Below are 24747 nucleotides of genomic sequence, written 5' to 3'. Positions count from 1 at the left end.
ACAAACGCAAACGTGCTAGGATGTCAATCTATGTGTCATTGTGCCTATACATGGAGGAGGAGTGCATAACTCATTGGGGCGTTTGTGTCTTGCAAAATTGTGGATTTATTAAAAAAAAAAAAGTCTGATCACAGTAGTAACCTCAGTTTTAGAAATGAAAATGTGAATGCCTGTACAGTGGAGTGGAGTGATGGAGCAATAGCGCAGCGAGGCTAAAAAATAAGACGTGGGTAATACAGAAACTGCGTGTGACGAGAAGTGCGTCAAAGTATCCCACCTGGGTCAAATATTATGTGAAAATAATCACCAGTGTTTTGTTTTTTAACTTCCTTAAGATGAGTCACCACATATATCATATGTGAGTGGTACAGTAAAGTATGTGTCGTTTGAGTACACCATATCTGTGAACGACATCCTAAATGGCTCTTTAAATACATCTGATGTGGTCGACTCCACCTGCTACTCCGTCATACACTAGGAAATATTTCACTGTAGTATTTCACCGAGGTTCTGCCACACGACTCCGAACGTCTCAGGTCTCTGCCTTCTCTTTCTGCTTCTTGCTCTTTTTGAGGAACGACGGAGGCTTGAACTTCTTTTTCTTCTTGGACGGAGACTTTGAGGGTGAGCCCTCCGGGGTGCCGCCCTGCGGTTTGGCGGGCGGGGCGGCGGGCGTGGAGGTGTCGTTGGTTGAAAGGGCCTTCATCCCTTTCTCTAATTCCTCTGTCGTCTGCTTCTCCTCCTCGCCTCCGTTCTGAATGGCCGGAGAGTCAGTCTTTGTCTCCTCTGCTCCGAGTATCGGTGAAAAACAAACAAACACAAAAGTAAATATATTCAGCAGCCAGATAAAAACCTTAAAGCTGGGTGGAGCTGCAAAGCGACATGCTGCTGCAGATGAACATGCTTGCTTAATGAGAAGTGGGTGCTCTGTACTTACTAGCGAGACAAGACCAAAGCACCAGAGGTGAGCGAGTGTAGAGTGACACAGAAAAGGACAGACAGACACAGAAGGAGACAGCACAGCAGACACAACAGGTACACAAACAAATGGATGTCACTACAAAGGGCTGAAATGTGACAAATGTGGATCAAACTAGGAGTGAGTCAGACATTTTGACTTAATTAACAACACAGCTGAGTGCACCGTTATTACTGTTTTAATTACTGTAGCAAAATATACCTGAACCAGTTTGCTAAAGTGAAGTCAAAATGTCTTTTATGACAGAGAACTGTGACACACAGCGACAACAGCCTGTGTTACTCCTACAGACCTACACAGTGATCAATCCACAGAACGCACTGTGAACAATGTTTGTAGTCGACAACACATGACAAAACGTAAAAGAATCACAAACATGCTTCTTTTTGTTACACACAGTAAAACCTTGAAATTAATATATTTCAATTGGAAGAATGTTTCCAAATGAAACACATTACTGTCCCTCAGGGAAGGAGTGGGCACCTCTTGTAGTTTTGTGGGGGTGGTGTGGGGCTGGGCCATCTTGTGCCACTTTGAGTGACCCAAGTTTTGCCAGCAAATGTCCTTCCTGGGCTTTGGGTCTGAACAGGAACCCCTACAGTTGTGGAGACCTTCCTGCATTTGGCCACTTGGGGTTTCAGAGCTCATCTAGGTTCTCATCACCACTCTGTGTTCTGACTTTTAAACTGGTGATTCGTGTGACTTTGATGGGAGTGAAAGTATCTTCACGTCATAAATCACCTCACTGCCTGTTAATGTTGATGTTTTTCTCATCCTTACTAATGCTGCATACATATTAGCTTTAAATGAAAGTGTAACAGACTACTTACTAAAAAAAGGGGATTAGGGAAGGTCACACGCACACGTTCACAAATACATGTGTGAGTTTTGTTCTGTTTTTTTGTCACTGAGGTAAGTTTATTAGCTAATTTCTATTTTTCTGTCATACATATATCATTTCACTGGATGACGCTCATATTAAAGATGGCCAAGGGTTAAGATAATGAGGTTGTACTGGTTCTCAGCCAGTTATCCTCTAAACCCTCAGTGTCAGATTTCCTACTCTTGACTCTGTATGATGTAACTAAGAGCTAATATTCCTAATATGGTCATCTCAGGAACACAGCCTCACCCACCTGCTGTTTAATCTTTCTATTTGATTAGTATAAAGATTTTAAAACAGCTAAAATAGTTATTTATACAGAGAATGTACTGAGGAGGTGCACGGCCCATTTACAAGATAAAAAAGTTTATTTTGAACCGTGCAAATGGATACACAAAGCTATCTTAGTAAAGTCTTAATGAAAAATGCTGAGTTGGAACCGAGCAGAGCGCAATGGGTTGACTTTTTGATAAAGTGCCATCTGCTGGTGAACATGCAGGAACTTTATGGAACTTTCTTTTTTGGGATTAGCCCACTGACTGTCACTCTCAATATCATCTTTATAGAAAAATAAAAGACAACAATCAACAGGCAGACTTTGTGTGAATGCAGATCTGACTCAGATCTACCAAATGTGTGCTTAAAGCGCACACAGTTAGTGTCTGCTGCATACGAGGAGAGGAGGAGTAGCACGGCTGTCAGTGAGTATCTGAAGCATGAGAGGACAGAAGCAGCACATCATCAGTCACACATGTAAGATCTGGAGCAAAGCTGTGAGTCAGAGAGTATGTGAGGCGAGCCAGGCAGGCAGGCAGCACTCTGCCGAGCCTCACCTGAGAGAGGAGGGTGGCTGGGAGGAGCGCCCTTTGTGGGGGACGTAGTGGGGGAAGACTCCTTATCATTTGCCACCTCCTCCTCTACTTACACAGCACGCACATAAACAAGAATAACACAAGCAGTGAGGGACAGTGAGGGGACAGCTGTGCAGAAGGTTAGTTTTTTTTTAAAGGCAAAGAGTAGTGAACACAGTTTAGACCACAGTCACAAGTGAGTTTGCTTAAAGCTGCTGTGTGCAGCATGTCGGGAGTTGCGTCAGGGATCCGGCATAAAAATCAGCCAAATGTGGAGCTGCCTGCTGTGGCGAGCCCATTGTGAATGAGGGAGCAGCCGACAGATGCTTTTAAAAAGCACCTGCAACAATTTATTTGAATTTTTAAATGTTACACACAGCATCTATGAGAAGGTTAGAATAACGTGTGAAAGTGAGCAGTAGCATAATTAGCCATTTTTGTTACACCATGTTCCCAAACATATGCAGACATTTTTTATGGCAATAGCAGTAAATGGTGCTGGGTCAGTTTAGGAAACTAAAATAATAGAAAAATGATCTTTATTAAAAGAATAACATGAAATGTATTTTACTCCTCTGTTTCTGCTAGCTTTGGTTTTTAGCTCATCTAATATTTTGCATAGGAAACATTTTTAATTTTCCTAACCAAATTCCAGCCTCTACTTTTATATGAACAGTGATGTATAATAAATAATAATGATAACAATAATAATAATAATAATAATAATGTATACTTTATTGATCCCCGTAGGGAAATTCCTCTCTGCATTTAACCCATTCACTCAGTGAAGCAGTGGGCTGCCATTGGGCAGTTGTTCCAAGTATAAATGTGAGTTTAGTTCAAAACCAAGCTAACATGCTAAACAGGTAGCTGATAGGCCGAGAACCAGCCTGTTAAGTTAGTTAACTAGCTCAAGCTAACTCTCTTCAAAAAATGGATCGTCACAAGCTACCGAGCACCCGACCTCACTTACGCTCTGGTGGTGGACCGACAGCAATTCTATGCAGATACGTTGCGACACATGCTAGCCTTCCCCAAATAGTTGTTGCACTACAATGAAGACAATATTTGACGACCACCCCTCTACTCTTAATTTTTCTGTTTTGATACCTCGGTAGATATCAATAAAGATGTGGTTTGATGGACATTAGAATAGTTTTTGGGTTTTTCCAAGGGTAGCTGCATAAGCAGAGACCACCCTCATTAACTTCTGATGGAAACCAAGTCATTTAGAGCAGGTCTGAAATATGACAAAAACACTCAGTTCAGAAAAGATATTTGACTGTTACTTATCGTTAACACTTGTGGTTAACATGGAATAAGATATTCAGCTATCACTTATAGTATGTCTGCATACTTTTGGCTCTCTGGTCTGTCACGATATTTAACTGTAATATTACTTAAGTATACACTTATTTGACAATCAGTGTTAGCTTATTAGACATGCTGTGTGTTAGAAGCTAAGCAGAGTACCATTGGTTCCTCCATCCTGCTTCCTCTGCACCTCCTTGCGGTACTCCTCCAGCTCCTGGTCCGTCAGCTCATTAAAGGGGTTTGGAGGTTCTGGCTCTGGTGGGACTTTAGGTGGACTGACAGGGGACTAATAGAGAAGCAGAAGCACAAAATTACAGCTTTTACCTCAGAAGATTAACCTGTAAGAAATAAAAGTGAGTTGTAATGGAGAGAGAGAGAGACTGCAAACTACCGGAGGACTATCTTCTGTTATAACACTGGCGAGGACTTGCGACTGCGGTCCGGCTGTTTTCATGTCCTGACGATTCTGCTGTCGTATCTGAGGACAGAAAAGCCGTTCTGTAAACTGTTTTTGTTTCACGTGACAGTACACCGAAGGGAATATGGACACTGGGGAAACAGAACAAGCCAAAAGCAAAGAAGCGTTACCTTATTTCGGGTCTCGATCACCTCTTGGGGATTGGTGAACAGAGGCACAAACTGGTTTGGGTTCTCTATCTTGATGGCTGTGCTGCCAGCTTGTGTCACCTCTTCTGTCTTCAACCACTAAGGCGAAGAAAACCAACAACACAACATCATCTAATTCAGTATTCACCTGTTGTTCACATCTTGTTATTATTGTGGGGGTTTTTTTTCGTTTTTTTTTCTTTTTTCTGAGGCATTTTAAACCATTTTTGAAATTCTTGAAATATTTATACCCAATCTGTGACACAGTGTGTATTTTGCCACCAGAGGGCAGACTCTGCACTGTCACCGTCATAAATGAGTTGGTGGGTTTCCCCCTGCAATGCAGAGAGCAAGGATGGCGGGAGGTGCTGAGGAGGAGAGAAAACACAGATGCACAGCCAAGCTCCTCCCTCTGATGTAAGACAGCCGCTCTCCTATTGTTTTTATCTTTAAGGGACTCGTCATTTGCAGCTCTGCTTAATCCTTCCCTTGAGGTATCTGGAAACACAAACAGCGGCTCCACTGTCTACATCCGCCTCCATATGAATCACAGGAAAATGCTCAGCTTGCCTAGTGTAATGCAAATAAGATGTATAGCAGAAAAGATGGGGAGTTGCGTTATTCTGTTCCTGTGTCCACCTCTGCTTTGAACCATCTCACATGCTCTGCCCTCTAACAGGCTTTACTGTTGCTTAAAGGGAATCACTGAGCATTACAGCAGGGTAAGGCTGCTAGCCTCTGATTGGATAAGTAAATAGATCTGTGTCACTGTGCTGAGGTGAAGCCTCGAAGGGATGCCCAAGACTTACTGTGGGGCAAAAAAGTATTTAGTCAGCCACCGATTGTGCCCCCACCTAAAATGATGACAGAGGTCAGTAATTTGCACCAGAGGTACACTTCAACTGTGAGAGACAGAATGTGAAAAAAAAATCCATGAATTCACATGGTAGGATTTGTAAAGAATTTATTCGTAAATCAGGGTGGAAAATAAGTATTTGGTCACCTCAAACAAGGAAAATCTCTGGCTCTCACAGACCTGTAACGTCTTCTGTAAGAAGCTTTTCTGTCCCCCACTCGTTACCTGTATGAATGGCACCTGTTTGAACTCATCATCTGTATAAAAGACACCTGTCCACAGCCTCAAACAGTCAGACTCCAAACTCCGCCATGGCCAAGACCAAAGAGCTTTCGAAGGACACCAGGAAAAGTATTGTAGACCTGCACCAGACTGGGAAGAGTGAATCTACAATAGGCAAGCAGCTTGGTGTGAAAAAATCAACTGTGGGAGCAATCATCAGAAAATGGAAGACATACAAGACCACTGATAATCTCCCTCGATCTGGGGCTCCACGCAAGATCTCATCCCGTGGGGTCAAAATGATCATGAGAACGGTGAGCAAAGATCCCAGAACCACACGGGGGGACCTGGTGAATGACCTGCAGAGAGCTGGGACCAAAGTAACAAAGGTCACCATCAGTAACACACTACAACGGCAGGGAATCAAATCCCGCAGTGCCAGACGTGTTCCGCTGCTGAAGCCAGTGCATGTCCAGGCCCGTCTGAAGTTTGCCAGAGAGCACATGGATGATACAGCAGAGGATTGGGAGAATGTCATGTGGTCAGATGAAACCAAAGTAGAACTTTTTGGTATAAACTCAACTCGTCGTGTTTGGAGGAAGAAGAATACTGAGTTGCATCCCAAGAACACCATACCTACTGTGAAGCATGGGGGTGGAAACATCATGCTATGGGGCTGTTTTTCTGCCAAGGGGACAGGACGACTGATCCGTGTTAAGGACAGAATGAATGGGGCCATGTATCGTGAGATTTTGAGCCAAAACCTCCTTCCATCAGTGAGAACTTTGAAGATGAAACGAGGCTGGGTCTTCTAACATGACAATGATCCAAAACACACCGCCCGGGCAACAAAGGAGTGGCTCCGTAAGAAGCATTTGAAAGTCCTGGAGTGGCCTAGCCAGTCTCCAGACCTCAACCCCATAGAAAATCTGTGGCGGGAGTTGAAAGTCCGTGTTGCTCGGCGACAGCCCCAAAACATCACTGCTCTCGAGAAAATCTGCATGGAGGAATGGGCCAAAATACCAGCTACTGTGTGTGCAAACCTGGTAAAGACCTATAGTAAACGTTTGACCTCTGTTATTGCCAACAAAGGTTATGTTACAAAGTATTGAGTTGTATTTTTGTTATTGACCAAATACTTATTTTCCACCCTGATTTACGAATAAATTCTTTACAAATCCTACCATGTGGATTCATGGATTTTTTTTTCATATTCTGTCTCTCACAGTTGAAGTGTACCTCTGGTGCAAATTACTGACCTCTGTCATCATTTTAGGTGGGGGAACTTGCACAATCGGTGGCTGACTAAATACTTTTTTGCCCCACTGTATATCCAGTAAATATTATTTCTCATCTCTCTACATCCAGGGCTCCGAAATCAGTTTCTATCCTCCACAGTATTTCGATTGCACCGGCTGCAAGTTATAGGACATGTCGTATTGCACAGTTAGTAGGAAAGATGATTGTTTTAAAGACAATCGCAGTAACTTAAAACGAGCCTCACAGTGGTGCGCTGGTGTCCCGGGCTGGCTTGCTCCTGGCTGACTTTCTGGTACGTGTTGGGGGTGTTGAGCCATCGGGTCCTCTCCTGCTGCTGGCGCTGGGCAAAAGGATGCTGCCTCAGCGCTGGGTGGACGCCATCGTCATCAAACTGGTGGAAGGCCGTGACGGTCGCCGGTACCTCCACCTCCCTCCGTGTTCGCGTTCGCTCTAGAAGTACAGGGAAGCGGTAGGCATAGCCAGTGCGGTAGCCCTGAAAAAATAACATGAGGAAGAAGTTCAAAGGTGCAGAAGGGACTGAATAATAGTGGAAATGTCACATTTTAGTCTTCTAACTTTAAGAAACTTGGGCATATCCTTGCATACACGCACGTAGATCGTTCATATATTTTTTTTCTGCTCTGTACAAGTCAGACAGTCTAATATACAGTAAAACCCACAAAACATGCGTGCAGAATTTTACATGTACAGCTAATTCTGATGTTCAATAAAAAATATCAGTGAGCTGATTGTGAAACACGTGTTTGTTCAGGGTGATTCTTGTTTACCAGGTTATCCAGAGTTCTCATGAGGGCTTCAAACTCATGCTCCCCAACGCGGCTCTTATGCAGAGGTCCGAAGGTGGAGCCAGCCCAGCCGACCGTGCCGGCTGGAGTGGGTTTGTGGATGGTACGATCCAGCATAATCAGGTTCTGTTCTCCGCCAGCACAACACAACGCCGACACCTGACAATAAAAAGTCGAAGACAAAAGTGCAATTTCTATGTTTCTAGCATAGGTCTGCTCTGCACACATGCACACACATCCCAGCAACTTCAGTGGTTGAAAAGGAAGCAAATTCAAAGTTCCAGGAACTGCAGTTCCTGCAGCGGCCACTTGAGGCTAAAAGCATCTCAATAACTCCCAAACTGCACGGCTGCTTGCTTTGATTGACTGTCTTAAAAAGCTTTTTTTCACCCAGGAAAATAAACTGTGGTATTTGTGCCACTGCTGAAATGCTGCAGGGACTTAAACCATGCATTATGCTCTGTAGCTGTGCTGGTGATCGAAGCATGCACTTCAGGAGTCCCTGTTGGCTCTTTGACGGCTGGGTGCTATGACAACTGCCTGCACAGCCAACAGAAATAGACATCCAGTAGGCAATGGAGGCAAAAGCAGAGGCAAAATCAGGACCATAGGTAGCGCTTGTTGTAGGTAAATGTAAGTTAAGTTTGTTTTGTGTTCCTCACAATAACTCCACAGATATATTAAGGGTGGCTACACCCTGAATTTTATATATGATCTATGATTTAGATTTAATCAAGCTCAGCAGTGTTTTACAAAAACCCTGACTGAACACCTTACAGTCACATATCTGCTTCCCTTCAGGCTTCACTGCTGCTCCTGTAGGATTACTGCAGAATTGCTTTGGCACATGCTAACATACCTGTAGTGTTTTATACTGCAGTGCAGAGCTACTGGCTGAAATACATGATACTTCATTTTCCCACTCACATAGCCACACACTCCATCTCCAGTGCGTCAGCTGTTTGTCAGTACTGTGTGCTTGTGTGTGTGTTACCTGGATCTGGCAGGCAGCCTGGATGTGGTAGATGGTGTAGAAGGCCTCCTCCACAGACTCCCCCAGAGCCACTATGCCATGATTCCTCAGCACCAGAACCTGAAAGGTATCATAAAATAGAAATATTACCACAAGAATGAAATCATCTCAGCTGGGAGACAGGCTGCAGCTCCAGTAATTAATCCAGCGCACGACCACATCACCCTACGTCTTCTCTCCACTCACTCTGAAACCCATGTGGGAGGCACAAGGGCAGCAGCTGCTGAACTGAGCAAAGATATGTGGGTCTTACTGTCAGTGTTGACTCTTTTAGTCTGCTCACCTTACAGGTAGGTCCTAAGCTCTTCTGTAACTCCACTCGGTCCTCCTCCTCCTCCATAACTCCATTGTAGTCATAGTAGGCTACGTCCCCAACCAGCAGTGCCTCATGGGACAGTGGCAAAAGGCCAGACTTCATAGCTGAAACCTAGAGATAGACTCAAGTCACAATGTGCTAAAAAAAACTTCTTATTTTAGGGAATAAACAGAGTAAAATTCAGTTGTTTTGTGTCTGCATGTGTCCTCTAAAGCTGCCTCACTGCTGCTGTAGCCGGTGTGTGGAGATGAAACAGACAGCGAACATCTGGCCTGGCCGAGTAGATGGCAGAGTGCAGGCTGAACTTTTCAGTGTCCACTCCCAGGTTGGTGCTCCCCTTCTCCACCACTTCGCCCAGGATATTCACCTTTACCTGTAAAAGTGCACAGCGCCATCACAGGGTCACATTTAGCAGTAAGGCTTCCTGTTAAGATATTTCTATAACGTGGAATTCATATAGAGCAAAAATATAACACAAGTTGCATATGTAACAAATGTAGCTGTAGGGGAATGAATGATGTGCACTTTTTACTTTTATACCTTTGCTCATGAGTGATGGTTCTGTTCTTCAGTTAGTGTGTGTTGGTAGCAACTTCAATAAGTCAGAACTTAAATCAAGGCTGCGGTGATAACAATGATTAGTGGAGGAGGAGGAGGAAGAGTTATTTTCTTGTGCCTGTAGCAGCAAATGAGTCATGACTGAGCCACAGCTTCGTCTGCAGGCTCAGGCTGCTGAGGCAGAGGGCTCTCCACAGTTAGCCAACAGCCTTTTTTTTCACAAGGCACAACTTTTCGTGGCCAGACCCTAAAACTCACTTTCCCCTTCAAGCAAGTGATGCATAAATCGTTTTAACTTGTACTTATACCGTACTTATTTATATATCTGTTTATAATCTAATAATTGTATTTTAAAAATGTGAGATTTGGTCAGATGTCAGATCAAAAATGCTGACCGAATGGTTTAAGTGGCAGATGAGAACAACAGGAAAGAGCAGATAAAACAAAACAGGAAGTTGTTGTTTGTTCAGTTTCATTGAAAGCACTGGCTTCACATACAATGTAATTGTGCCTGTTTGTTTAACATGAAGACTCTTATATTAGTTCTGAGGGTAAAAATGATAATGAAGTTAAATGAGAGATTGCAGTGCTCTTATTTTACTCAGTTAGATTTCTGACTGTCGTAAAGGGCAGCCAACATGACATTTGTAGCACAACATCTTACATCTCCTAGATTTCTGGGATGCCCATATTATTATCACCATATTGTTCTATGGCATGTAAACATTGAGACATGAGATTTACTGGAAATCGACAGGCATTTTGACTTTGATGTATGCTTTTTCATTAATAATATTTCAGTCATTAATCTCAGTGTAATTTTAAAGACTAAATGATCAAGGAAATCAGTTGGACATCCACTGTAGCACTCATTAATTATATAACAAATGAAGTACAATCAAAAGTAGCATTGTATCAGTAACAATGGAGCCAGAAGAACCCAGTCACATGTGTTGCTGCTGACTCACCAAACTGGATCCAGTCACCTCACTATAGGCCAGTCCATCTGGAAGCACAAGGAAGTGTTCCTGTTCTTTACTCACACGCAGCTGTCAGTGAGAGAGAGCGAAAAAAAAACTTACACTACTGTCTTTTATACACAGACTGCATATAAAAGATGGCCATAACCTGCTTTCTTTCTAATGGCCACCAGGGGGTGACACCTGGTTGCAAAAACACTTTGGGCTTTAAAGGGAACCCCGGCTATTAAGACATGTTTGCACTAAAATATGTACAATAACATATGTGGTATTAAAATACGCCAAATGTTTTCCTTTTAAGCACATTTTATATAAAACCGATTTACCAGTAGGCTGCCATAGTTATTTACTTCTCAATGCACTCTGGGTAGTGACGTGACACGGTTGCACCGCATCGAGTTCACAGTTAGCAGCGCACTGGAAATGGTTTCTGTTCAACCTTTCCAGGTTGAACCAGAGCAATCCGAGAGAGAGAATGAGAATAGTTAACCAGCACTTAGTTTAGATGAAGATGAAAATAATCCGTCGCACGAGGACGCGAGAGTGAGGGAAAACTACTGGTGTCTATGCGGCTACTGCTTGCCAATGTCGTGCCAAATTATGTATCCCCAACAGAATTTGTTTCCCCTGCTTTGGGACCTTGGTACAACAACGGATGGGATTATTTAAATAAACCAATGACATTTTGACTGATCATTATTTGTATCCTTCTGTAACTGTACAGAACTGTACTGAGCTAAAACCTCCAAAATTTCAGGAGCAATAAGTCTTTGGACAGGGGGAACAAACTGTGGTAGAATCAGCCTGATATTATTTGTATCCCACTGTAACTTTACTGTATAAAGAGCTAACATCTCCAAAATGTCAGGAGTAGTTAGTAATTATAAGAAGTGTTTATGAACTAAAAATCACGAACGTGGGATACTGTTAGTCCATGATTTTGAAAGCCCAGTGTATGCTCCCAACGCAGGGGAAACAAATTCTGTCGGGGATACCTAGTTTGGCACGACGGCTTCAAAGGTTTGGTGCACTGGTGTTGCATGGAGAATCTGTAAAAATAATGATATCGTAATTTCACTTTATAATGAAAATTTGAATTCTATTAATGTTTTCATCATGCGGTTATGCGATACCATGGATAGCTGCTGCCATAAAACTGAGCTCTTTACAACAAACGCTCTCAGTCGCCGCTGCCATTGGCAAGCAGTAGCCGCATAGACACCAGTAGTTTTCCCTCACTCTCGCGTCCTCGTGTGACGGATTGTTTTCATCTTCATCTAAACTAAGTGCTGGTTGACTATTTTCATTCTTTCTCTCGGTTTGCTCTGGTTCAAACTGGAAAGGTTGAACAGAAGCCATTTCCAGTGCGCTGCTAACTGTGAACTTGATGCGGTGCAACTGTGTGACATCACTACCCAGAGTGCATTGAGAAGTAAATAACAATGGCGGCCTACTGGTAAATCGGTTTTATATAAAATGTGCTTAAAAGGAAAACATTTGGCGTATTTTAATACCACATATATGTTATTGAAAGCACAGTACATATTTTAGCGCAAACATGTGTTAATAGCCGGGGTTCCCTTTAAAGAAAATAGCCCTCAGCTCCTTTGTTCTCTGACCTCAGTAAAAACTTTACTTCTGAGGTTGTGGTTTGAACCGTTAGCTTCTTTTAGAATACAACTTTATTGTAATGATTTTAATTAACTTTATTTTGTCTGCAGTACAATAAGGTGACTTAAGGGTAAGCTTTACGATTTGTCCCTCAGATTCTCACCCCGGTCCACCAATCTTTCATCAGGTCCACTAAGATGACGATAACAAAAGTACTCAGGTGTAGGTTTCATTAACAAGATTCATTAAGAAGTAGGTGGCCATCTTTTGAATACAGTCTATGATTTTATTGACACATCAAAAATCAAGAAAATGCAGCACAGAAAGACAGATTTATATCATCTCACTCACACATATAGCAGGTAAATTCCAGTTCCCTTGATCCTCTTTCTACTCCGTGTGTTTATCCTGCAAGTTCATATGGCCCATCTCCTTCATTTTACTTGCACTTAATCACACAGATAATATCCTCTACAGATAATTGCTTTTCCTTTATTCATATCTGAAACTAAGTCATACCATGGATTAATACTGCTGTCAAATCACTCAGCGACTTATGAGAAGCACATCTACAACCTAATCTCTTAATCAGCCTGTTCAACTTACCGGAAGGCAGTGTATAAGTATGTTTCACATGCTTCCATTAATGCTTCTTAAAAGAAATAAGGCTAAAGTGAGGAATGTAATGTGAGAAGGCAGCAGAACTGACTGTGAGACAGGTGCGGCCGATCTGGGCCCAGCCAAAGAGGTCGAACAGGCGATGTGTGCTGGCCAGCTTGCAGCGCATCAACCTCTCCCCCTTCACCATGCTGCCAGGCTCCCAGCCATGCAGGTCATTGATGGGTGTCACCATCATCATGTCTGTGCGAGTGGGAGGAAGAGAGAAAGCAGACAGAGACAGAAAAGAGGAAGTAAAGCTCATGGTCTGCACACAAAAGACTAAGCGTTTCAATAAAACATCATCACCACATAGGTAGATAACATCTCATTTAGCTCTTTTCCTTAAAGTCAACTTATCGTGGATGCTCATATTAAACCAACCTGGGAGAAATACGCTCGTTCTTTCTAGTTCCTGTCAGTACTCGCACTGCAGCATTTTGGATCAACTAAACACTTTCCAGGGAGCTTGTAGGACAAACTGATTAGTAATGAATTACAAAAGACAAGCCTAGAACAATAAATAGCACACTTAACTATTCAATAGCATACTTAGCTTATAGTGCTAGCACTTGCTACTAGCAAATAAAAGTAGCTCAATGGAAAAGAACAATAGTCTAAATCAGTCGTCCCCAACCCCTGGGCCTCGGACCGGTACCGGTCCGTGAGTCATTTGGTACCAGGCCGTGAGAGTTGAGGCTCAGGTGTGAAATGAATGGTTTTCAGGGTTTTTATCAGTTTTCAGCGTTACTTTGTTATCGTTTTTATCGTTAACTCGGTTTTCCTGGGTCTTTTCACGTGTGTTATGAATAAATCTTCTTTTTTTCGGTACCGGTACTAGTTTTATTTTGTTGTATTTATCCGCGACACCTTAAGGGCCGGTCCGTGGCGCCAAAAAGGTTGGGGACCGTTGGTCTAAATGTAACAGTAACCTTACACCTTTGACTCTGGAAAAGTTCTTCATGAAGTATGACTAGTAAAAAGAAACTCCTGCAGTCTCATTAAAATGTTAGCAGCAAACAGATCATGGATCTGCCTTCTTTTACCAGCAAATTTACAATTCACGGGCAAAATCAGTACTGTAACTCTCAAGATCCTCCTGAGAAAGGCAACCGCCATCAAGAACGTAGCCGCCTTATAGGATGTTCATCAGTGACCTGACCTGCTTCCCACAAGACGTTCTATTTCCACCTCGTTCCCAGATCAGTGAACATGATGTGAAAGAAATGTGATTCAGCAGACCAGGCCACCTTCTTCCACTGTTCTCTTCTAATGTTCACCTTCCCACATCAGATGCTTTTAAGCCTGGACATGGGAAGGTATGAGCAGGGATTACTCTGTTGACACCTTTCTATCATAGCTACCATTAAGGTTTTCACTCTCCACATGCATCACTGAACCTTGGCCACTGCAGGAGTCTTTCCTTGCCCTTCCTTGGACTCCTTTTGGTAGGTACTATTCACTGTATACGCTACAAGAACAGCCTAACCACTCAGGCCTTACTGTAACGAGACAATCCATATCAGACACTTCACACGGAAAAGTTTTAATGTTGTCTGTTTATGTACATAAAGCTAGGATGAATAAATATTTACTAAAAGATGTGGAACACATACTTGAGGGGGAGACGGGCAGGGAAGCCGGAGAGCCATGTGAGGCCATGAAATCAGCCAGCTGCCTCAGTGCCCATAGATTGGATGAGCTGCCACCCTTCTTCATCTGTTCCTGGATCAGCACATCCAGCTCCTCTCTAAATGACTGCAGAAACACAGATAATAAATGACTATATTATCAAAGACATATACACAGATCATGCCTTAAAAATCTTTTCAGCTTCATAAAAATGTTTATTTAAACTTCCTTTTGTACAGAGTTTGAACATTTGAATACTGGATTGACTCCTTTTCCCCCACAAGCTAAAACTCACTGCAAGTGTTTGAAAAAGCGTCTAACTGCAACAATTTCACAGGAGCTTTAAGCACAATCACAACTTTATAAACACTTGTCCGTTACATGGGTGAGGGTGAGTGAAAATATTTAATGAGTCACCCTCATTGCATCCGTCCTTGTAATTCATAGTCACTCTCACTCCATATGCAGAAGCACACACAATCACTCAGCATGGAGGTCCAGCACTGGCTGTAACCCGAGCTGTCACATGGCATTTGAGACCAGATTTATTCATCTATGAGGAGATAATCACATCCAGAGAGGAGAGAGAGGGCAAGAGAGGCTGAGGGGAAAGAAAAAGAATAAATCAGACGTGAGCAGACGTCTTACTGGACTCTGAAGGAGGCTGGAGATGCGTTTCTTATGCTGTGGCCCGATGCTGGGGGTGGAGTGCTGGGGAGACTGGAGGCCCTCGGAGACTCCATCACTGGGACTGCGCTGCACCGGGGTGCCCTTTGGGGTGGGAGACTTGCTCATCTTTTACTATTTTGCAGTGGGCGTCTTACAACCAGGGGTGGATCTGCAAAGAAAAAAATGCAGTTAATTACAAAAACTGTAAATTGTAAATCGCAGTGGCCTTTTCAAGTGCTTACAAACCGTCAGGTAACACTGATCATTGAGATGTAAATGTTTCTGCTGATTTACAAACTGTGAATGTCACCAGCTCTAGTGCACCACATGTGGTCTGCAAAATAATCTGATGTAAATGATAGTCCTATTAAATTTTACTCGTATCGCATCAAATCACAACAACAGTCACATCAAGCTGCTTCATATTCTAAGGTAAAGACCCTAACAATTAAACGACCGCCTATGAGCGAGCACTTTGCACCAGTGGGAAGGAACCTCCAGCAGAAGCAGGCTGAGGGAGGGGCAGCTGCTGTGACCAGTTGGGTGTGACGACAGGATGACTGTATAGTAATGCTTCACATCTGTATACTGTGTACGGATGTGAAGCATTTATGGGGAATAAAAAAACTAGCATATCTTGAAGCCACAAACTGTGTTGTTGTTGTGATACATCAGTTAATTTGAGAAATCTCTGTATGTCTGTTCCCTCACCTACCAACTCTTCGCACCTGCTTATCCAGTTGTATTGCTGTGAACATATTACCCAGGTCTGTGGCAATACAGAAGGTAGACTCTCAGTTACCAGCAGAGAGCATCTGTTGTCAGAGGGGGGCAGTGTCTTGCTCCAATAGCAGAGAAATGCAAAGTTATAACATACTGGAACATTTAATTGATGCACAGCATCATCAACATGCAGCCAGGATTTGTGATGACTGCATGGCAGCATGTTTGCACTGACTGAAAACGTGTTTTTGTAGGCTCTCTAGAGTTTGAAAAGGTTCGGTTGATTAGTTCTCATATTTTGGTAAAAACTGTTTTCCCTGGTCCACTCTGTGTGGAGGAGACAAGCACACACACAGGTTTTACCAGCACAAGTTAGTGTGAAACCATCGCCCTAAATTGTGTCTGTTTTCAACACAATAACTTAGCGATTGTGGTCTCAGTTCATTAACTTCCTGTTTTATTTTGAAATGACTCACCTAAGCTAAGTCTACATGATTCCTTTCCTTTTTTCTCTCCCATTAGCTTATGACACACCCAGGATGTATACATCCTCCCTTCGATCTCTCACTGAATGTTTCAGCATTTTGTCACGCTTTCTGGCATGTTGGGATTTTGGGTTGTTTTTTTGGATCCTCCCTCTTGCCTCCATCTTTGTCAGTTGTTCTCTACCTGTGCTTGACCCAAGCATTGCACATTAAAAACTGACATAGCTGAGTCCACTGTTTGGCTCAGCAGTTACAGATTGTCTGCACATGATGTGTATATAGGAAGGCGGCCGGGCCGGATGGAGTGCTGGGCCGGGTGCTAAAAGACTGTGCTGCGGACCTGGCGGACGTCTTCACCTCTATATATAACACCTCGTTGTCCTGTTCACTGGTACCATCCTGTTTCAAAGCAGCAACCATCGTTCCCATCCCAAAACAGTCAAATGTCACATGTCTGAACGATTTCAGACCTGTGGCACTCACCCCCATTCCCGCCAAATGCCTGGAGAGACTGGTCATTAAACACATCAGAGCTGCTTTTCCACCATCCCTGGACTCGCACCAGTTTGCATACAGGGAGAACCGGTCAACCGAGGATGCGATCGCCACAGTGCTGCACACATTACTGAAGCACAGGAACACCTATGCACGGCTCCTCTTTGTAGACTACAGCTCGGCTTTTAATACCATCCGGCCATACAAACTCCGTCCCAAACTCCACCAACTGGGACTTAACTCCTCTCTGTGCAACTGGATTGTGGACTTCCTCACTAACCGTAGACAGAGTGTCAGAGTGGGTAAGAACACCTCTTCCACCCTTGTGGTCAACACCGGTGCCCCTCAGGGGTGTGTTCTGAGCCCTCTGCTATACACTCTCTTCACCCATGACTGTATTTCCTCCTGCGCGTCCAATCTCATTGTTAAGTTTGCAGATGACACTACAGTGCTCGGACTTATATCCAACAATGATGAGACAAACTATAGGACAGAGGTGCAACAACTAGAGTCATGGTGCCACGACAATAACTTGGTCTTAAACACCAAAAAGACCAAGGAGATCATTGTAGATTTCCGGAAGAGGGGCCATAACAACCATCTGCCTCTCTTCATTGGCAGTGAGGCGGTGGAGAGGGTGAGCAGTTTTAAATTCTTGGGGGTAACTGTGACCGAGGACCTGTCCTGGGGCAACCATATCACCTCAGTTGTACGGAAGGCCCAACAGCGCCTCTACTACCTGAGGAGACTGCGGAGCGCACACATTCCCAGATCTCTGATGTTGAACTTCTACAACTGTGCCATCAGCAGCGTTCTGACGTATGGATTTCTAGTGTGGTTCCCCAGCTGCACCAAGGCCGATCAGCAAGCACTCCAGCGGGTGGTGAAAGAAGCTGGCAGAATTATTGGAACAAGTCTGCCAGAGATCAGTAATATCTTCCCCACTCGCTGTCTGAGGAGGGTGCACAGTATCCTGCGGGACCAACATCACCCTGCGCGCCACCTTTTCCATCTGCTGCCCTCAGGGAGAAGGTACAGGTCTATACAGGCCAGAACATCCAGACTGGCCAACAGCCTGTATCCACAGGCTGTGAGGCTCCTGAACTCTCTGCCCCCCTCTCACGGACAATAACCATATCCAACTTCTTAATAGCAATGAACTGGTCTGCATTGGTGCATCATATCTTTATTCTCTTCCCCCTCCTGCCCCCCCCCCCCCCTCTTTCTTAAATAGACAACTATCATATCTGATATCATATCTCACAGTACAATAATATTGAATGGGTTGCATTGTTGTATTTTGTCATGTTTCTCAGGTCTTTGTCTGAATTTCTACGAACATTATTGCTAAGGATTGTCTTATTGCATTGGAGTCACACTGGGTTAAATATGTACACTTGGGTTTTAAGGGGTATTTATTATTTTCTTCTTTTTTTTGGGTTGTATGGAAGCCCCAAACGCAATTTCATTGTTCTTGACAATGACAATAAATAAATAAATACTATAGTAGACCTTTGTAAATTGTAGCCACAAAAACAAAACAAAAAAACTGGTTTGCTCTCTTCTCTCACTCCAAAAGCATGCATGACTCTGCTTATTAGCAGAGAGCGACAAATATAGGATTTTTAAGACCAATACCAATATTTAATAATAATAACACTGGTTGATATTTTTATCGATGCTGATACCAATAGACCGTGTGTGGAGAGTATGGGGAAATCTGTGAGTCAGCCATATATCATCAACAGATGTTAGGGCTAAAATCTGTGAAAGGATCGCCTCCCCTGTGAATCTGCTGTAAATAATGACACAAGGTAGCACAACAGTTCATACAAAAAATATTTAAACTTAAAATCAGTGTTTGTTTTCTTTTCCTCTTTTTTTTTTTTTTAAATTAAGTGTAATTAAGTGTGCAGTCTGGGAACGACCACTGAGCATCCAGACGTTCCATCCAGGCGTGGCCCGGTAGGTATGCTTGCAAAAGTCACATACACGTCCCCAGACATTCAAACTAAGCCCAGATGTATTCAGAGTTTGCGCTCTTAAGCCTATGTAAACCATTTTCAATTTAATTTTTAATGATATGTAGGGAAAAGGAGCATTTGACAACACAATATCCTGAATTTAGTTTAAAAACAATCAGAAGGCACATCATGGACAAGCCTTTCCTTACAGCAGGAGTGCTGCTCTGCTGTGGTGTTTTTTAAAAATTTTTTTAAATGGAAAACACGTTTCCACCTTTCACTTTCTGTTCACACCCAGCAGGAAGAACGGACAGTCCAATCAGGATGTGCAGATGTGATTTAAAAAGTAAAGTAGGAGAATAATAAACAGTTACAATACACTCCAAGAAGTATATGAAAATAAGTTTAATAACCTATTCTTAATATTCTACCCATATCATTCTAAAGCAGCAGCCATAATCCTTTTCAGCTTAAAAAGACACCCCTATCACAGCTTAGCCAAGGAAGTGTAAGTAAATATGCAAATGAGAGGAAAAACTTTTAAAGCTTAAGCACGCAGGAGCTCTGCTCACACCAGCCCAGAGAGACACTGAAGAGATCAAGCAAACGCGATCGAACATTAAAGTACAATTGTGTCTTCATTCAGCACGCTCATTTAAGTACAATTCAATTCAGCTCTAAATACCTCTGTGTTTTTCAGCATCCTGCTTCAGAGCAGATAAATAAACAACGAGCCGGCCTGCGCATTAAGCCTCGGCGTCCTTGCACGTTCAAATGGGAGCATTAAGATGAAAAACCTACCCTCGCATTAAGGATGCCGTATTCCTCGGGGCCCTGGACGGTGGAAATGCAGAGCTATAGAAAATGCAGCATTAGCAGTAAGCGCTCACATGCAGAACCACTAAGAGGAAGTTAGCATGCGATATGGCTCGGTAATTGGAGAAAGAGTAAAAGAGTTACCGTAAGGATCTTCAGAAAAGAGCTGGCCACTCCCTCACTCAAACACACTCTGCTGCAGGGAGCAGATAAGGTCGCGCACACACCACACCCTCCCTCCAATGCTACCACTCACTAACTGTCTTCATTACTTACTTACTCGATTAGGTGCATTACTGCAATGCCACTGTTTGTGTAACCTCAGCTGAGATGCACTCTCATCCTCTGAAGGTACGAGAGAAAGTGGCAGCAGACACATGTGCATTACTGCACCTCGCTGCAGTAGACGACTAAACCTTTAATGGAGTTTCTGAATAAACTGTGCACTTATCCCAACATCAGCTGTGCAAAAACATCAGCCAGTCCCTGAAGAATTAAGCCCCTCCCCCAAACACACACACAGACTGTGTTATATTATATGCAAGCTACACTGCTGCTTTAAATCTACATCTATTCACATAGATGGGTTTGTTTTAATGCTTTTGGCGCTCGTGTTTCACCAACAGCAGCAGCTCTCTCTTTTCTCTACCAGAGCATGGTGTGTGTGTTTCTCTGTCTCAGGGGGCAGAGGGGGCCCAGCTGCTGACAGGCACCAGACAGAAAGCTGCTCTCTCCAGGGAGGATCCTAATGACTAAAAGGGAGACATGGACTTCTGGCTGCTGGCCTTCCATCACTGCCTACACCCCCTATCATTAGTCTCCCTGTGATGGCTGAACATGCTGCATCATCACCTCACTTTTGTTTCACAAAAGCTCAAGACGACTTCCTGAGTTCTACAGCTGAATCAGTACTTTCGAACCAAACAGTGAAATCAGACAGGAAACGATCATTTTTAAGTGAATCTCGTTCTGCTTTTTTAAGGATTTTTTCTTCAATGTTTATCCTTAAAATCAAACCCCGGAAACTAAACACGCATTTCTCTTTTAAAGACACGGACCTTGTAGTGCATGATTTTCCACATTTGAGGGTTAGATTTGCAGCAGACAAAGCTATCATCGAGTGGTTTTAAGTCATTGTGTCTGAGCATTCACATCCAGCAGCGCAGAGGCAGAGAGCACTGACTCAACATTTTGCATTGCTGGATCCATTTTCTTTGGCTTCCCTTCCATTTAGTTCATTTCATACCTTTTCAGCAAATCCAAACCAGCATTCCTTCAATAAATCATAACAGATTCTGGTGGTGAAACTGAATAATTGTGGTCAGTCACTGAGTTTTAATGTCCTCCATCACAATTTGCATTTACAGTGCTGTGAAAAAGTACTTGCCCTGTTGCTGATTTCTTAGGTTTTGCATATTTATCACATTTATATCTTTCAAATCATTAAAGCAATTTTGTAATTACATAAACACAAGCGAATGCAAAATCCACTTTTTAAATGATTTCATTTATTTAGGGATAAAAGCTATCCAAACCTAACTGTCTGTGTGAAAAAGCAATTGCCCCCTAACCCTAATAACTGGTTGTATCATTCTTGGAACTGTTATCAAGCGTTTGTGATAACTAATAATGAGTCTTTCACATCACTGTGGAGGAAGTCTTGCCCACTCTTCTTTGCAGGATTCTTGTAATTCAGCCACATTGGAGGATTTCCAAGCACGAGTGGCTGATTTAAGGTCATACCAACGCATAGCAATCTGATTTGAGTAGGCATAAAACGCCTTATGAATAATTTTAATTTAAAGAAACCATATATGACCATTTAACTTTTGTGCATTTAGCTCTTCATCATCTCTCCCTCTCCACCACTGACTTCTCTTTCACCACCTCATCCTCCACAACTCAAGCCTCATCTCCTAACCTGGAGTCAGGGCTCCAACACATAAAAATATGCATAAACATGTTTATTTTTTCCTAATATTGTTGCAGTTATTGTCAGCCGTGTGGACATGCAACTCTCCTGTCTCTGGACAACTGGCCACTAAGTTTTTAAATCCATCAACGTTAGTGCCACCTCAAAAGACGGTTTCATTAATGCTGGCTAACAGAAGCTAACAGCAGCAAAACAGCAGCACTTACTGACAGAAAAGTTGAGCATGTCCTCAACAAAAAGAAAAGCATGTCCTCAACAACTCACCTCAGTATCACTGCCATCAGACACAGCTGAGCTTCATCGACTCATCGATTTGTACTCCTGTCACAAGGTTTTACAGCCTCCTCTGTAGCAAATAGAGGTGGAGGCATATTGGCAGCTGAGGTAAACAGCGGACTACTACAGATGCACTTCAGATGAATTTGAGGTAACTCAGGGATAAAAGCCCGAGATAAAACAAAATGTTTAATTGACACCTGTCCATATTTTAGTCCTGATTTGCTGCTAAGTGTTAATATTATTGACGTATGTTAAAATATATTGTGCACATAATTTTTGTATACACAAACACACACAAAAAAATATTGGTAAAAAGACACCAGCTGTACTGGGTAAAAACAAATAAACAGAGTTTAGTTGACTCCAATTTGCTAACATGTAGCAGTGAGATTTTACACTTTAGATTGGACACATTAATATTAAACATTTGACACAAGAGTGTCTTGTAGAAATGCAGTGTGCAGTAAATAAAAGTGCATTTATGCAAGATTGATGTAGAGGTATAATAAGTTTTGCAAATTCTCTGTAGGACAGTTATGTCTCTGCAGCCTCTAATGGGAAATTTGGCTCCAACTTGACAAAACATCAACACAGAAAGCATTTCAGCACATGAGACCAGCAGCTGAAGACACACACAAGAAATGGAGTGAACTACGTTAATTACAGTATTACTGAATCCTGCAGTTATTGAATATTCCTTGTGTGATAATGCACGGATGATAATGCATGAATTAAAAAATTCAGCATATGCTAATTGAGTCTAAGAATAAAAAGTATGGAGCTGGACATGAGCACAATATGCTCTTTAAGTTGTTTCAATTTAAATTCAAACAACAAAATTCCCACTTGCCAGTATCGTATAAAATAAACTCCAGTTTTGGTGATTAACAGTTTTTTTGTTTTTTTCAATTACAACCACCACCAAACTGCTCTTTTAAATACATACTGTCAACAAATTATTGAATTAAACAGGATGAACACAAGTTACAGGCTGAAAAGGTGTCTGAAGTTCATTGCACCTACCCTTTTTACATAGCATATGCTAAGTAGCTATCCCTCTGCATCTGGAGTTCAAGAACAAATAACTACACAAAACACACAAAAAAACCAAACATTTTTAAATAAAAAATAATCATGCTTTTGAACATTTTTCTAACTTACATAGTGAATTACATCATCATAATTCCTCATCACAACTATTTCACATCTATTTCGTTCTATTTGTCCTGACCACTGCTTTATTAAAGAAAAGGAAAAACTATTTATCTTTCCAAATTCAAACAATCTTCACATACAGCTTACAATACAGTTAAATTTTAAGGTGCTTTGGTTCATTATAACCACAACAGTGTCTTATTCGATAGATGGATAAATGATAAACAAAATCCCCCCATAAATGCTATGATTTCTCTTGAACAGGGTACAGTGTGCAAACCATTGTTTTTACAGCTATTTCTTTTTTCAGTATCGCTGAAGTCTGACTACTGTGTTACCCCACAGTCACGGCCTGCCATTGTGCTGGGGGAGATTAAAAAAAGGGGGGGGGGGGGGGGACCCAGATGTGTCACATGGCGGGGAGGGGGGAGATGCGTACAGGCCAATTGATCCAGAGCAGTGCATGCAGAACACAGGATTGTAAACGAGGATTAACGTACAAAACTGTTTTCCGAGTTTTTCCCTTCTTTAGCATCCTCCTTTCTTCCGCCAGTAAACCGCGTGCGCTCTGCATGGCTGCCTAGCAACATTCGCAAGCACTGCAGCATCAGCACCAGCAGCGCGGAGGTTCCGGTAATGGCCTCCTGCAAAAAGGCAGAGACCAGCGACGGTAGCACAACACTACACCACCCCCCTCAGTGAGCCAAACGAGCAAAGGCACATTTAAACCCAACTACAGTCCAAATAAAGGCCGCGCACAGCTAGCGAGCGAAATACAGCGCAGGGAAAGCAACGACAAGCAGACGCGGTGTGGCTAAAGTAGCAGAGAGGCGCTGCCATTACAGGCTCTGTTAACAGACAGCCTCACACCCACCGAGCCTGGCTGCGGAGATCATTTACAGGAGGGGAGAATGTGCGTGAAAGCTGCATGCGGCGTGGGCCTCTTAATTTCATTGTGCAAAAACAGAGTTGGACGCGCAACACCAGCAGCTTAAACATGAAGTAGTTCAGGCAGGCATCGTCAGAGAAATGCGCACACAACGCTCATGCACGCGTCAGGGAGGACCCCGCACTACACCCAGCCTTTTCTCCGTGGATAACTACACGTAAATATCAGCAGTGTAGGCTACTCACCTCAGCGCATCCTCGGGAGCGTGTCTGCTGAGTGGGTGCGGCACACCCACAGCCTGAAGACGTCCTCAGAGTGAAGGAGTTAATTGCAACAAATCTGTGTGCACTGGCTCCTTTGTCAGAGTGTTTCAGGGCCTCAGCTGATACCAAGTCAACCGACCCTGCTGTGTTGTTTTTTTTTTCATCGCTCAGTGAGCCAGGACCAGCCCACTGCCACGCCTGTGCACAGTCTAGCACCCCAAACACTCCCAGTCAGTTCGCTACAGTGAGGATCCTGGCAGTGTGCTCGGTTATTGTGCTCGTAAAGCCTTTTGACGCACAGTCCTGGAGGATTTTATTATCGCTGTCTTTTTGTTTAGTCGTTCAGGCCCACTTCAAGTGAAGAAAATATCATACATCAAACAGGCGCCACCTTCTGTTTTTAACACAGCACAGCCCGAGAAGCAGGGATATGCAGATTGTAGGTGTTTGGAAATGAGTTTGTCAGATTGTAATTGAACTAGAAAGACAAGGTGGTGGGAAAAAAGGAGCCG

General features: G+C 43.0%; 1 protein-coding gene across 5 annotated transcripts; it reads right to left on the bottom strand.

Annotated features, from left to right (window-relative positions):
• Nucleotides 1-113: 113 nt before the first annotated feature.
• Nucleotides 114-24478, bottom strand: add2 (adducin 2 (beta)). Of its 5 annotated transcripts, XM_085424794.1 has the most exons (16): nt 24218-24478; nt 21914-21995; nt 15213-15402; nt 14549-14690; nt 12985-13136; nt 10653-10733; nt 9350-9499; nt 9094-9237; nt 8772-8870; nt 7760-7936; nt 7216-7464; nt 4616-4732; nt 4419-4505; nt 4187-4313; nt 2696-2779; nt 114-786 (listed from the first exon to the last, which is right to left on the bottom strand). In XM_085424794.1, the coding sequence occupies exons 3-16, from the start codon at nt 15357-15359 to the stop codon at nt 533-535; spliced, it is 2010 nt and encodes a 669-aa protein (XP_085280920.1). In that variant the 5' UTR covers nt 15360-15402; nt 21914-21995; nt 24218-24478; the 3' UTR covers nt 114-532. The 5 variants fall into 5 exon arrangements, with proteins under 5 accessions (XP_085280920.1, XP_085280918.1, XP_085280919.1 ...); XM_085424792.1 differs by lacking the exon at nt 21914-21995 and having other exon boundaries at nt 24218-24477; XM_085424793.1 differs by lacking the exons at nt 21914-21995; nt 24218-24478 and adding an exon at nt 19702-19850.
• Between the last annotated feature and the right edge of the window lie 269 nt (nt 24479-24747).

Source organism: Rhamphochromis longiceps, linkage group LG12 (genome assembly GCF_057381845.1).
Source record: "Rhamphochromis longiceps isolate RC_006_pf linkage group LG12, R_longiceps_female_GT1.1, whole genome shotgun sequence".
Lineage (NCBI taxonomy): Eukaryota > Metazoa > Chordata > Actinopteri > Cichliformes > Cichlidae > Rhamphochromis > Rhamphochromis longiceps.
Note: the sequence above shows the minus strand (reverse complement) of the source record. Positions and strands in the feature narration are given on the sequence as shown.